Source organism: Numenius arquata, chromosome 7 (assembly GCF_964106895.1).
Source record: "Numenius arquata chromosome 7, bNumArq3.hap1.1, whole genome shotgun sequence".
NCBI classification, from domain to species: Eukaryota; Metazoa; Chordata; class Aves; order Charadriiformes; family Scolopacidae; genus Numenius; species Numenius arquata.
The window spans coordinates 16,339,068-16,354,107 of record NC_133582.1 but is presented as its reverse complement, the minus strand read 5'-3'; the positions used below and the strand labels follow the sequence as shown (position 1 = coordinate 16,354,107).

The window sequence follows — 15,040 nt, the reverse complement described above, 5'->3', positions numbered from 1 at the left end:
AAAAGCAACTATAAAAATAGGCTTCCTGAAAAAGGTACAAAAGTATTTGAAATGTATTCCATAGGCTCCTCCTCGTTTTTGTTTTACATACTTACCAAGAGGTTTTGTCCCTCGGGGGTGTACAAATGGCAACAGCGTTCAGGCTTTTACAAAGGTTTGGGGCATCTTTTTCAAATTTTAATTTGGAATACAAGCCTTCTAGAGAATAACCCCGGGTGGAATGGGAACATTTCCCCCTGATCATCAGGTATGTTTATTAAAGAAAAGGAACTGTTTGGCCCTACTATCAAAGTAAAGGTGAATGAATTCCTGTGATTTACTGAAGCTGTCAATAAGGAAATGCTTCGTACTGCCAAGGTAAGTCAAGGTGAAATTGGCCACAGGCCAGCAAATGATCAAAGTTCCACTGAATTACACTGGCAGTTCATGAAGCAAACAATACAGAATTCTTTTAAAATGCCACTCAAGTTTATTCCAACACGGATTTCCCTCTCACAACTTGACTTCTGCCTTTTGTGAATGCAACTGTTCCCTAAGTTGATATCAAACCCCAGAATGGAAAGCAAGAGGAGATAAAATTTTCAGAAGCACATAACTCAAAAGTCAGTAGTTTAGGTTTGTAAACCATTGGTCTTAAAATGGAACATCAATGCAATCAGAATGAAATGGGTTGCACCATGTATTAATTTAGGAGGAAATGTAATGGGGACATTCCAATTAGAGCAGAGCGATAATAAAAGCTGTAAAGACTCTTGTACAGGAGTCTGCACATGAGATTCAATAGTTATCAGAATATAACACAAAGTTACCTTTAAAAAAATGACAAGTTTTACAGGAGAACAAGACTAAAAATGATGCATGCACTAACAAATTGGGCACTTGAGAACTACCATCTTTATTCTGAGTAATTTGAGACTGATCAGTTACTTTAGCACCATGGAAAACATTGGACATTCATTTCTTACCCTTCTAACAAAGCAGAACTTTAAAGAATGGAGTTAAGGCTAGCAAAATGTATATCCTTTAATATCAAAAACAACATACAAAATATGATCTCTATAAAGATACTCAAACATGTCAGTGTTATCAATATTAGCACACATTTTAGTATAAAATCACTCTAATCTTAGCATACGCCTTTCTGAAACATTTTTAATGCTGACACAGTAGGTATAAGACTAAGAGGCATATTGAAAGTATGCCAAAGTTTACATGAGTAGAAACTCACTGACTGTCTGGAACTGAAATGGTGCTCTGCTTGTCAGTGAAACACACAAAGGAAAATAATTACTTCTTCCTCAGCCGTCTCCCACATGCAGGTGCTAGAGCCCCTGTAGTCAAAGGCAGAATGTCTGTGTATGCCCTGCTCAAAATACGTTGCATTTATATATACCCACACACACACACTCTTTTCCTACCAGAAGGTCGGTTCCAACAGAAGAGTTAAGATGCCTGAAAGTCAGTTTCTGTAACACTTCCAGCTCCCTGGGGCATAAACCCAGACCCAAACAAGGCAGCGCCTCTGCTCCCTGCTTGGGGAGGGCAGGCAAGCCCCCCCTGGCCTGAGCTCCCACCCAGCAAGGGGCAAAGCAGGGAGCTGCCCCGTGCCAGCACAGCGAGAACCAGGCTGCTAAATCAACCTGTAAGGTTGATTCCCATCCTTAGATACTTCTTTTGGGGCTGCAAGGAAGCATCTCCCATCCCTTTGGCATCTACTCCCTGATGCAAATAAGCATTCTTGCTTTGAGTAGGTAGTGTCCATTTTTTACATCATGAAGTGTGTGATCAAAACATTCATCTAACATGAGAAGCGCCTTCAGCGCTCTTGTGAGTTGATTCAACCTCACAGCTCCCACTTCATAAAAACTTGCCTCATCTGTCAGGCTATGGCTATTCAAAAGTTTAACACAGAGAGGAAGTCTGAGAAAGGAAGGCTGAAAAGTACAATATGGTGTGCATCAGCTTTGACGATCCAGTGTCTCCAAAGGGAAGGGGGGAATGTACACGCCCAGACATCATACATGAAGAGCCAAAGGAGAAAAATGCCAGTTGTCTACCTCATCTGATACTGCGTATACCCTGAGGGATGGCCACGGAATGGCTACATCATCTTTGACTTGAGTGAGCAATTTAGGAAGGTCCATAAATGGTCACTGAAAGTGAACTTAGAAAAAAAAATTTAAAGTGTTAATGCTGAACAGACAAAGATCTGGATGAAAGAAATTCTGACTAAGAGTATGTTAATTTGAAGTCTTTTTTGAGACTTGTACAGGTCCTTTAACATGTAGTCAGAATAAATCCGACAATAATTTTATATTAATTATCCATTGTATATTGTTGCATAGCTTAGATGTTAATAAGAACCTGAAGGGTTTTCATTATTTCAGAGTCTTTGCTGAACAGATATATCAAGTTCTACAAGGATCTCACACGTAAGTGAGACCTAAGTGTCAGCCACATATAAAACCCCTTGCTCAAAATTAATACACCAGATCTTGAAACCAAGCTTAAATTAAAGTGTCAAGTAGGACTGGAAATTTCACGCTGCCATTTTAAGTGAACCTCTTTCTACCCAATTTCTTCTGAAGCTTACCCTGAGAACACTTAATGGAAGAGACGATTACTCGGTTTATAGGATGGGAGAGCAATGAAAAGCACTCTATGGACTGTTCTCAAGGGAGGGATACGTCTGACTGAGTTAAGGGTTTTCTTGAACTAAACTAATATTTTAATTTTAGAATCTACCCCCAACAAGATTAAATCTGGCATGAATTAGGTCATCAAAATATGAGTTCAGCAGGTGGCCCTTGAACAGGTTTTCACACCTAAAATTTTATTTGCATTTACGCAGTCAATTATTCAGGGCTTTTCTAGTCTTTAGAATAGCAACCATTTCTACATTATTCGATCATTTTTACATACATGTACTAAATAGTTACTATTTGTGTTGGGGTTTTTGTGTTTTGAGTTGGGTTTTGATGTTTGTGGGGTTTTTTAAAGGGAGACAGCTAACCTCATTTTTAAAACCTCAGAGCGTAAAGAATCAATATCTCTCTAAATAAGTTTCTCAATGGTTAGCCAGCCTCACCACTAACAATCTGAATTTTACTTTCATTTCAACTGCATCTTATCTAGCTTTAGGACACAATCTTCTTATGCTTATGTCTGATGAAGAGCATTTTCTATTGGACATTTCCCCTGTATATACAAGCTAACAGTAAAGATACTAAGAATTCCCATGCATTAATTTACCCCCCTTTTTTTTTTTAAACCTTTTCTGAATTATTTTTTTTTCTGAAGCATTCTCAATTTTAGCATTGTTATAAAACAAGCACTGGCATCAGAAATAGGTTCATTATTACAACATCATCACACAGCATCGCTTCCTACCCCTAACTCTGTTTAACTTTTCTGACATCCCATTTACTATCTGTTTTTAACATAGTAATCACTCCTAAACAATTATTCACTCATCGTACCCTCTTCCCAGAGTCTCTGGGGTTTGGGTTTTTTTAAATGCTGTCCTTCATATTTCTGAGCATGATATACATTTTTAGTTACTCAAATATGAGAGTTAGGATTTTTATGTACAAATACATTTTTAAAGGGTACAGCAATAATTAATTCATACTATTGTTATACTATTTCTCTATCATTTCTAAAACTTAACAACAATTATTTTATATTCTCTCTCAGATAATTTATATAGATACAGAGCAGCAGGTCAGGAAGATGCCACAATTACATCAAGATGTCTGGTCACAATGATTTCAAATTGCATCAGGGCTAAAAAGCTGCCTTGGTTTTGGTTAAAAACCTCAAAGCTAAAACACATGAAATGCAAGATCTGTGATGAATACTAATTTTTCATGACAAAGCAATAGGAAACAAAAGGCTTTTACCACACTTACTCAACACCTTTTGCATTGTGGAAACAGAAGATAATACTGAATGACGTTCTACAGAAATACTCCCAACAGATCGGCACAAGCTGTTAACATCATTTTTGTAATGAAGGCAGCATTTTGTAGTCAATTAACAATACTATAAATATTTTAATGACATTTTTAAAAGCATTTGAGGTGCAGAAGCACAAATCCCAGCGAATCTAAAGGGACCTCTGTTTCACAGATTATTATTTTTTTCCTCCTGCAAGTCCCTCCCATACACCTCTAACCTTTTAAGATTCAATTCCTTTAAACCTCGCTCATGTAAAGCAGGGATTGAAATTCTGCAATATAAAAACAGGTATGAGCTTTGGTCTCCAATGATTAGGATGCTTTGCATGATTATATTTAAAGGACTTTTATAAGTTGATAGATGTAAACATTCTAAGCAATAGTATTGCTAACAATGTTCCATATCACAAATGTGCGTGGGCTTTCTAGGCAATTTACTACAACTCTGGAGAAAGAAAAATAATAAAAATAGAAAATATAATGAAGGTTATAATTTTAAAACTGTATGCCTCTGTGGTTTATGTAAAGAACGGGTATTGTTACTAATTAAGAAACATGCACTTCAATGTGCATTTTCTCTTCAGATCACATTTAGTTTACTCCTTGCTGTGACACTTCTAAACAAGACGACAAAAATGATTGGTATTGAACGGACCTGAAATAGAGAACGTTTAAGTATTCCACTGGATCCGTATCCACAAAGAAACAATGTCCTTGGAAGCATTTTATGATAACTGAAAAGCAGTGTTTTCATCTCAAAGTATTATGCTTTTAAATATTTTTCAGAGAAAGAGGTTTTCAGAAATACCTGCTTGACAAACAGTGCATAATACCTAAGAATACATAAATAACAGGGCCATCTGTAGCATGTTAAGCAAGAAATAGGATATGCAAAGACTTCTCTTTATATTTGAATAAAATATAGAGCTATACCTACACACAATTGAACACAGCTATAAAGACCTGTAATAAACCTGCATGTTCACTTAGTGCAAAAAAACTTTAGTTGTTGAATGTCATTTTAATAGCTCGTGTATATTTCCATATTAAAACCTTATTATTGCACTTAAAATGTATTCTTTAAAGCTGTCTTGTTTTTAAGAATAAAAAAAGAACCTAACAAGTACAACAGAATGATTTGAAATTTAGTCTAATTCACAATACTGCTCCAAAGTATTACTGACAGTACAATTTCAAAACTATCAGCTATTCTGAGGTTTTGCTGAAAAAAATATACACATATACACTAATAGTATTGCCTTCATGAAATTAAAAAATAATCATTCAGCAGCTTTATTTCTGAATGTATTTGCACACGGAATTTACTTTGCACATATTCAAAACCTTTGCCCATCAAAAATTTCAACCTTAATGTTCTTTGTTCGGATCCTGTGAAAGGGTGAATCAATGCAAAAACAGGCGAGTATTTAAGCAAACTGAGCAGGTTGGGGTATGTAGAGAAAATAAAATAGATGTTTAGTAATTTAGCTTTCCAATGATTTCAGCAAGACTTAATGGGATCAAGAAGATGCATGTCTGTTTATGATACAGAATTTTAAAAGACTGTAAAACAGCAGGAAAAACTTCAAAAACCAAAGTCAGTCATAAGAGCTACTACATTTCCCAGTATAAACACCACGGATGTGCCTGCATTGGGTGGACCATGAAAGTTACTGAAGAATCCTGGGTCAGTGAACCAAAACCAGCTTTCACGCTTCCAGAAATAGGTTCTGATGAATTAGAAAAATATTCTCTTCACACACAGAATCACTACGCGTGTACGTACTAACGCTACAAAACTTCAAATACCTTGAAAATGTGGCTTGAATTCAAACTCAGCGACTCATCGGAAAAAGTTCAATGGTATAAAAGATTCAAGCAGTTTTGCAATTTGAGTAATAGTTCAAAAACTTCTTCAGCATCATATAGTATCTCCAGTCAAAAAGTACAACTCTCACTTTGGTAGAAAGGAGGTCAGACTGGTACAGGAAAAGAAAGCATCAAACGCCAGATTCCATTTCTTTGACTGGCTTTTCTGTAGTGTCCAACACGAAAGTGTTCTCGTTTTCCAGCATTTTCTCAGTAGTTTCTCCATCAACAGGCTTTGCTCTTTCTTTTAACTTCTGCCGTTCATGGACCCAGGGGATGATGCATAATATAGCTCCGCCAATGAGGGGAGGGACTCCGGCCAGGTAGAATGCTACATCATAGGTGCCGAGCCGATCACGCAACAAACCTGGAAAGACAGAAAGTCACCACTGTTAAATAACAGGGCTTCGGAATCTACAGAAAACATGTCTTTTCTTTGGAATCAGAAACTTGAGAGCTGGCAAAGTTTATTATAGCCACTAATCTGACTACCTGACAGCCAAATATAGGTACATATAGGTAGAAAGGTATTCCAAAGTTGATTTAAAGACTCCAAGTAACAAAGAGCTCAGTATGTCACTGCCCAACTGCCTAATTACCACCCATCATTAGAAACACGTACCATATTTCCTATTTGAAAGTTGCTCATTTCAGCTTCCCCAGCACTTGAATCTTGCAATGACTTGGAAAAATTCTCCCTCTTTTGGTAACAGTTGCCTTTGATCAAGATGCCTCTTAATCTTATTCTATATATACTGCATATGGTTTGCATTCCTGGTAGTCTCTTATTAAAAAGTGTGTTTTCCAACAATTCACTCTGCTGTCTCAATCTCCTCCCAGCAAACTCTCTTAAAGTATTAATCGCTGCGGTAGTGTATCCAGATCAGGAACCACATAGTCTATGCTGTTCTAGCTTTAAAGTTTTGTTCTTTATAATGAACCATAGAATCATTTGGGCTGTAGGGGACCTTTAAAGGTCATCTAGTCCAAATCCCCTGCAATGAGCAAGGACATCTTCAACTAGATCAGGTTGCTCAGAGCCCCATCCAACTTGACCTTGAATGTTTCCAGGGATGGGGCATCTAACACCTCTCTGAGCAAACTGTTCCAGTGTTTCACCACCCTCATTGTAAAAAATTTCTTCCTTACATCTAGTCTCAATCTACCCTCTTTTAGTTTAAAACAATTACCCCTTGTCCTATCACAACAGGCCCTACAAAAAAGTTTGTCCCCTTCCTTCTTATAAGTCCCCTTTAAGTATTGAAAGGCCACAACAAGGTCATCTCAGAGCCTTCTCTTCTCCAGGCTGAATAACCCCAACTCTCTCTGCCTGTCTTCATAGCAGAGGTGCTCCAGCCTTCTGGTCATTTTTGTAGCCCTTCTGTGGACCCGCTCCAACAAGTCCATGTCTTTCCTGTGCCAAGGACTCCAGAGCCGGATGCAGTACTCTAGGTGGGGTCTCACCAGAGCAGAGGGGCAGAATCACCTCCTTCAACCTGCTGGCCACACTTCTTTTGATGCGGCTCAGGATACTGTTTGCTCTCTGATCTGTGAGCACACATTATCAGCTCATGTCCAGCTTTTCATCCAATAGTACCCCCAAGTCCTTCGCAGCAGGGCTGCTCTCAATATCTTCTTCCCCCAGCCTGTATTGATACCAGGGGTTTCCCTGACCCCAGTGCAGGACTCTACACTTGGCCTTTTCGAGCCTAATGAGGTTCACACAAGCCCATTTCTTGAGCTTGTCCAGGTCCCTCTGTATGGCACCCCATCCCTCAGGTGTGCCAACCGCACCACTCAGCATGGTGTCATCAGCGTAGTTCAGTTACATCTTACCAAGTATCTTTCAGTAGCACTCACAAGACCTTAGGGTAAATTATGATTGAAAATCAGCAGTGGTAAGGATTATAGTTTAAGCTATTTCCACTTCCCAAAGAACTTCCAGTCTTCATCTTCAAAACCTGTACTTTGTCAAACAGTCTCCGATTAAAGAATGAAAAGAGACAGTGTTCCTACTTATAAGAAATGATTAAAGTGACTGGAGCTTTTATCCTCACAATTGTTTTTGCATGAGCAAATTTTAGAGTCCAATTAATTTTCAGATTCTGTTTTGGAGCCCTTCTGTGATACAATCAACATATAGGCATCACCTCAACAGCATGAAAAATGTCAAGTCCCCAGTCCAACAGGAAATCTTTCTTGTGAGGAATGTTTTACATCTGCATAAGAATAAAGAAGACCGAAGCAAACTTTAAAGAGTACACTAAATTAATAACCCACGAGCAGCTGTTAAATTCACCACATTCTGGAGCACGTACCAAGAAAAATTCCAATGTAAGTGCACTATATATGATGCGGGAACAGAAAATATGGCCAAAAAACGTCATGCAACCATAGAAACGTATTTACAACTACAGACCATATCTATACTTACCTGCAATGGGTGGACCAACTGTCATAGGTATTGACATAAGTCCTAGTAGGAATCCTATGGCCTGGGAGACATCCTGAGCACCAACAAGCTCAAAGGCAATAGGAGCCATAATGCAAATGAAGCACCCATCAAACAGGCCCATGAAGAGACAGACAGCGATGAGACCTCCAAAGACATGGCACAGTGGAATCATCATAGACATCAGGCCAATAAAGAAGAATGAGGCCACCTAAATATGACCAAGGGAAGAAAAATATAAAACCGTGTTGCATCAAATCAGCAAAGATAAAGGGAACAGATGAGCTTTCTCGCATTTGTAGTGAATTGTCTGCCTGTATTCACTTTAAAATAAATATAAACAGTCTCCATGGATTACTCATCAGAAGTTACATACCAAAATAAAACAAACACATATAACTGTCATGACATGCAAACAAAGAAATTCCAGTACCCATTTCACAGTTTTCAAAATGCATTTGTAATCAAATATCCTCCAGCGATTATGTAAGGGCATTTCTTGAACACCAACACTTTTCAAAAAGTTACTCTCTCCTCTTTTCACAAATGAAAGCCACAAAAATATGAAAAGTTTAATATAGCTAAAACACTATCAATTACAACAGTGAAGAGTCTAGTTAAGTAAAGATATCAGTATTATGAGCAATTACTTCGGGGTGCTTATATTCAACAGGGCAGTAATTGAAAGTCACCTTTATGTGGAAAAAGTGAAATGAATCTTGCTGTATTCCTATAGCCATGCCTACTTATAAAAAATTCATATTATAATCTTAGATTAAGATTGTTTGTTGTAAATTAAAGGAATAAAACTTTCAGCAAAATTAAGAAGAATTAAAAAGAAAATAAAAAGAGGCAAGAGTCTTGCTTGTGCACCATCCATATGTCAGCATAGGAAACTAATATCCCACGTAACTGTACAAGCACATTTTCCAAACAAGACATATGCATTATGCATATATGCATATTATGTCATTATGCATAATGTAGACCATTAAAGAAACACAAGGTCACTTAAGAACTACTAGCCATCACAAGTTTTTGGCAGATAAGTGACATCAAATTACTTCATTAGGAAAAGTCATTAGGCAGACAGCTAGATGAAAATTTACTTTCAGGACAGCATAAAAATTCTTTTAGGTAACGTACTTTTAGTTGTGAAGCATCTAAAGTATGGTATAGAACCAGAAACCAAAGAATTGGGCTTCTTGTAGGAACTTAAGGATACAGGTGAAAAAATTCTCAGTTCTGTGTATTCTGACATAGAAAATACAAGTGTTATTTGAGATTAGTTTATATTTAAGTAGTAATGTGTTTACCTGTAGATAAACTACAAAGATATTGTTGACCAGATTCTTTGTATTTTCATATTATAGCAAAAGAGGCACTAAAACCAGAATCACTAAACTTTGTATCCACAAGATAATGCATCATTCTACCAAAGACAGGATTTATAATCATGTTACTAAAGATAGAATTTGTAAAGCAAAATCCAGCAAAACAGGTACATAAGAAAAAATGCAGAAACAGAAAGATGAAGCTTGAACTTGCTGGGTAGAACTTTTGTAAGTTGTTCAATTATGAGACAGTAAACTTTTAAGAAGAAAGTTTTCATTTGTATTAGTCAAAATTAATTCTTAAATATTTTTGCATGAGATAGGATGATAGTATGAACTGTTGGACAACCCAGAATAATACTTGAGGTGAATATTCACTTTCCCTCAAAAATGCTGATTTGAAACAGGAGAGCTGAAGATGCTGGGGCATGGCTTAGCAAACATTAAGGTGTTTTTCCTGCTTAAAACTAGGTGAAATCAACAGTACTCAGGAGCATCTCAACGGAAGTCCATGGTTTTCAGTTCTAGCTATTCAAGGAAAACTGTAACAATAGGTATTAAATAAATGCAAATGCATGAGATACATCTAAATCTATGTAACTATGGCAACAAACACTCCATCTTCAGAAAAGGTGATCTTTCCTAAGAATTTTTGTTTTCAATAATGTAGTACAGATAATAGCCATTAGATGTCTCCCTTGTTATTCATTTTAAAACAACAAAACAAGAACACCCCGTGGCTGATAACATGCAAGGTATTAACTAAAGCTTTTCCAAAAATCTACACTAACATTCCTACTTTCTCAAAAAAATAGTATTTCTAAGTGTGGAGGGAAAAAAGTCTATATACTCCGTCATCCTCAGGCTTCAGCATTTCTGGAAGCCATGATTCTTTCTGCAGGTAACTCCATTCAGCAAAATCTTCTCAGCTAAACACCTCTTATATTCCCATGGCTTTACCAGTGTGCACTATGAACAGAACATATTTGACACCAAATTATCACCTATCAAAGATCAAGAAAAGATATCCAAAATCCTTAGCAGAGGAACATAGGGGAAAAAAATTAATCTTTCTGCAACCATTATGAAATCATGGGATAAAACTGGGAAAGCAGAATCTAGAGAATCCCCAAAGGTTCTCACTCACATGCTAAAAATTAGTAATTTCCTTCATTCCCAGCTGAAAACAGCCAGCAGGTATGTCCTGGTTTCCAAGGAATATTCCATACCATAGACGTCATGCTTGGTATATAAATGAGGGTTGGCCGGGGAGGGGGGCAGGAATCTGCAATCCCTGCTTGGGACAGGCCAGGCAACTGATCCTCAGGTGGTGAGAGCAATTTTTGTTGCATCACTTCATTTTGCAGATTCTTTTAGTATTCTTATCATTAGTTTTCCCTTTTTTCTTTCATTACTGTTCTATTAAACTTGTTTGGGGTGGGTTGTGGGTTTTTTTTCGTTTGGTTTTTGTTCGGGTTTTTTGGGGGGGGGGGGGGGGGGGTGCTGTTTGTTTGAGGGTTTTTTGTCCCCCCTTTCTCCCTTCTCTTCCTGACAGCATCAGGGGGGCAGGGAGAGTGAGTGAACAGCTGTGTGGTCAGCTGGGGTTAAACCTTGACAAGACAGTAGACATGTTTCCTTAGCATTAAAAAAAAAAAAAAAAAAAGAGATCTATGAACTTTGCACAAAAGGCTCCTAGTACCAAAAACATAAATTTCCTAGTGTTTTGAAATTTCTCAAATTTGAACCTCCAATCAGTTAATCCTGCTTACTTAATAGTACCTGCAACCAAAGCTTTCAGAATATTGTTTATATATTCCTTCAGAAAAGTGTGAAGACATACCTGTAAATAAACTTTTTTTGCACCAGGAACATAATCTGCAACTCTGCCAAAGATCAGTCTGCCAACTCCTGAAGTAATGCCCAGACACAGCAGAAGCACTTCTTCTGGCACGCTGTCACCAAATCTGTCTTTTACGTGTTTCATCTGTTTAAACAGAGGGTTGAGAAAATAAACTGATTTAGAATTAAAAGATAAACCTTAGAAAACCTGAGTTAGATACAAGTAATCTGTGAATCTCAGACTTACAAAAATGACCACAAACGGTCAGCTAACTTACTCTGCTTTTATATGTTTTAGAATAAGTTTTCCACTGGCTTGTCAGTATTAAGTGCAATACAATAAAAACAATCTGACAACATTGTTACTTTATTCACAATTAAGGAACTCAATTCAAGAAAACAACAAGGCTGCACCAAAAAAACTGAAGACACCCAGAAGTGTTCTCCTCAGCCACATTTAATTTACTAGTCATAGATTTAACATAGCGCAGAATCCACAAAGGATGCCTAGAACTGGTTGCCTCCCCAGCTGGGGCATGCTCTCAGGTCTGAAGGTACTGAATGATTAATGAGCATCACCACAGAATCGTTCTGTGCATTAAGACAGAGATATAGGCTACCCAGCTTAGGAGATAGCTGAAGGCAGGAGCAAGAAGCAGAGGGGCAGGGAGCTGGAGGCCAGACAGCACGAGTAGGAGGGGCCCCTGCAGACTGCCTCATCCTGACATCCATGATCACCATGACACCCAGGGGCAAGGAGGAAGAGGAACAGGAACCACCTGCAGTGTCAAACACAACAGCAAGCACTTCCAGGAGAGGGTACAGCTGCAGCAACAGAGTGGGGCAAAATGGAAGAACAATTTATCAGCCATTTCAACCTAAAGTAGTAAAGCAACTGACCAATGGTCCTAACAGTAGACCATCAACTACAGTGTTATGAATCCCTGCATCAGTAATTATAACCCTTCCAATCACATTAAAAAAAGAATATCATAAGACTGGCTTAAAGGGTTTGGATTTCTTATGTTCTTCTCTGGTTCCACAGGTTTTTTGTTTGTGACCAGAAATTTCCCCACACGAAGGATTTTTTTGCACAATCACTTTTTGAAACACGCTTGGCAATACCAAATACACCAAAGTGAGCCTTAGAAGATGTAGAAATCGTTTCCATAGTCCTGCAATCACTGTTCTCATAACTAGTTCTGAACAAGAAACTAAATATTCAGAAGCGTGAAGAAGTAAATGGAAGAAACTGATTTTGAGTAAAGATGTAGTAAAAACATTTGAGACACAAGGTGACCACAGGCTGACAGACCTGGATAAAAAAAGCTGCACATCAGTTTTTGTTATTAATTCTGATTATGTAAGATCACTTCAAACTAGAGAACCCTTATTCTCCTAACTATAAAATAAAAACATCCAGTTTTACTAAATACTTCTAGAGCAAAATAGTCAAGATACTCTACTGGCCCGAGTCTGAAAACACAAGCAGAGCCTTTTTTCCTCCCCCAGCATAAACAGGATTTGCTGAGTGATGGTGATTTTCTTAAGTATAAAATCAGTTCAGTTTTGTTTCCATGTCACAGAAAGTCTATTAAATCTAATATTAATTTGCCCAATATAATTTTATTTTGTCAGAAAGGAAATAAAAAATAAGGGTTAGTGGTTTTGTTTTGTTTTTGAAGAATTACTTCTAACTTCAATTGAAGACAGATGTTTGCTCTATTTTGGGTTTTTTTTTTGCTTTGCTTTTTAAGACACACTTGGGAACAGAATCTGATAAAATTTTTCTTCTGGAACAATATTTAAACATAAAAGATAAGTTGTTCTATTTACTCCCTTTCTGTCAAAAGTGAGAATAGGAAAAGCTGATGGTTTTCCCACCCTTACCTTTATGTGCCTGTCAACACCTGCTGGCCCAGCCAGCAAGAAAAGCCAAGATATTTTCTACCATTCTTGTCACCTGTTCCACTTAAATGTTTCTGCTGCCTCTAGCTTGTTTAATTAGGACACCCAATTCATCCACTCCCTGGAGGCTTTTCAAGAGGTAAGATAAAGCTTTAAGACTAGGTAACTATTAACCCTGCATCTGCAACTGAGTAACTGGATTTCTCAAAACAGCACTCAAAATCCTGTCCTCTCTTTGAATCCAGCATTCTCCCCATTGATCTATCAACTCCTTAAGTAGGAAAATTACTAGTACTCATCTTGATCTTCAAATACTTAAACTAGCATTTATTTTTTTAACTTTTACTCCTCTTAAGCACACCATAACCTTAAAGAGAGCTTCTAACTAGATGTAAGGAGAAACTTTTTCCCCAGGAGGGCGGTAGGCAGTGGCACAGGCTGCCCAAAGAACTTGTTCAGTCTCCTTCCTTGGAGGTTTTCCAGACCTGAGCAACCTGGGCTGATCTCAGAGCTGACCCTCTGCTCCTTAGCAGCATATTCAATTTTCAGCGATACTTACAGTTTACTTAATGACTGTAACAGCAAGATTATTAACTGAGTTTCTGAAAAACAGTGATTCAGGATTAATTCAGTACTGTAAACGCTAGCTTATTATGGACTTAGCACCATCTCTGGTAATTATAAATTAAATAAATATATTTATTTATGAAGTAGTAGCTTAAACAAGATTCAGATTTCCACAGATATTTAACTGATAGAATGACTCAAAAATCCAATGATGGGCAATTACTTGTGAACCTTCTTGGGCAGCATCTCATACATTAACGCTCTTGTCATTGTAGAACTATAGAGTCTGTAATTATATGACTCCTTAGGCATTATCTACAGCAGTCAAATTGGGACCCAGGCACACAACAGAGGCGAAAGCATTTCCCTATGGGTTTTGCCTGTTCTCAGAAATGTAGCTAGCTCCTAGCTCTTCGCTCTCATTAGAGCTGTGTTCATGCTGAATTGCAGGTCTGATTTTTCCAAATGTAGAAAAGGCTTGTAATTTTGCCTAAGCCAACCAGTACAAGATTTTTCCAGACTAGCAGGGCTTCTTTACTATTTTAAATTAATTTATCTTTGTACAAACTCATTTTATCACATATAATATATATAATCAATGTGACATACAATGTCACAAGACATAGACAGTGGACAATATAACTGATTGCATCCCTGGCACCAGCATTTTAACTTATACCCTCTCTATTATCAGTGTAATGCATGCACACACAAATCTTATTGCCCAAATTCTCATTACTATTAGGGTAAGACTAGAGGAAAGATTAGCCACTTGGTAGTGGCTGGAATGCTTTCAGATATATTGTCTTGGCTAACCTCTCTCCATCCAACCAAGACCCAGATTTTGCCAAGATCTTCTGTTCAACACACACACGTTTCAGATATATTCATGCACTGCATCAAAGATAGAGAAAGCAATCTGAGTATAGTTCCTTTTTCCAAACACAAAGAACCTGAAATAACTGGTAGTGAACTACTAAGAAATAATTCTGTCACCTGCTTTCCTCCTGTGTATATTCCATTTTGGGAATTCCCAATCAAGTAAAACTTTAGTAGGCTAAATACAGTGCAATCTCTTTCTCACCTAAAGGCATGGCCAACAGCAATATAAC

At 37.6% G+C, this 15,040-nt stretch overlaps 1 protein-coding gene across 1 annotated transcript in view; it reads right to left on the bottom strand.

Annotated features, from left to right (window-relative positions):
• Nucleotides 1-879: 879 nt before the first annotated feature.
• Nucleotides 880-15,040, bottom strand: part of SLC16A10 (solute carrier family 16 member 10) — a 73,008-nt gene continuing 58,847 nt past the window's right edge. The window contains exons 4-6 of the mRNA XM_074150717.1: nt 11,455-11,598; nt 8,263-8,491; nt 880-6,195 (exon numbers count right to left, since the gene is read on the bottom strand). Of these exons, the coding sequence (XP_074006818.1) occupies nt 5,960-6,195; nt 8,263-8,491; nt 11,455-11,598 (609 nt within the window). The 3' untranslated portion in view covers nt 880-5,959. The remainder of the gene's footprint in view (nt 6,196-8,262; nt 8,492-11,454; nt 11,599-15,040) is intronic.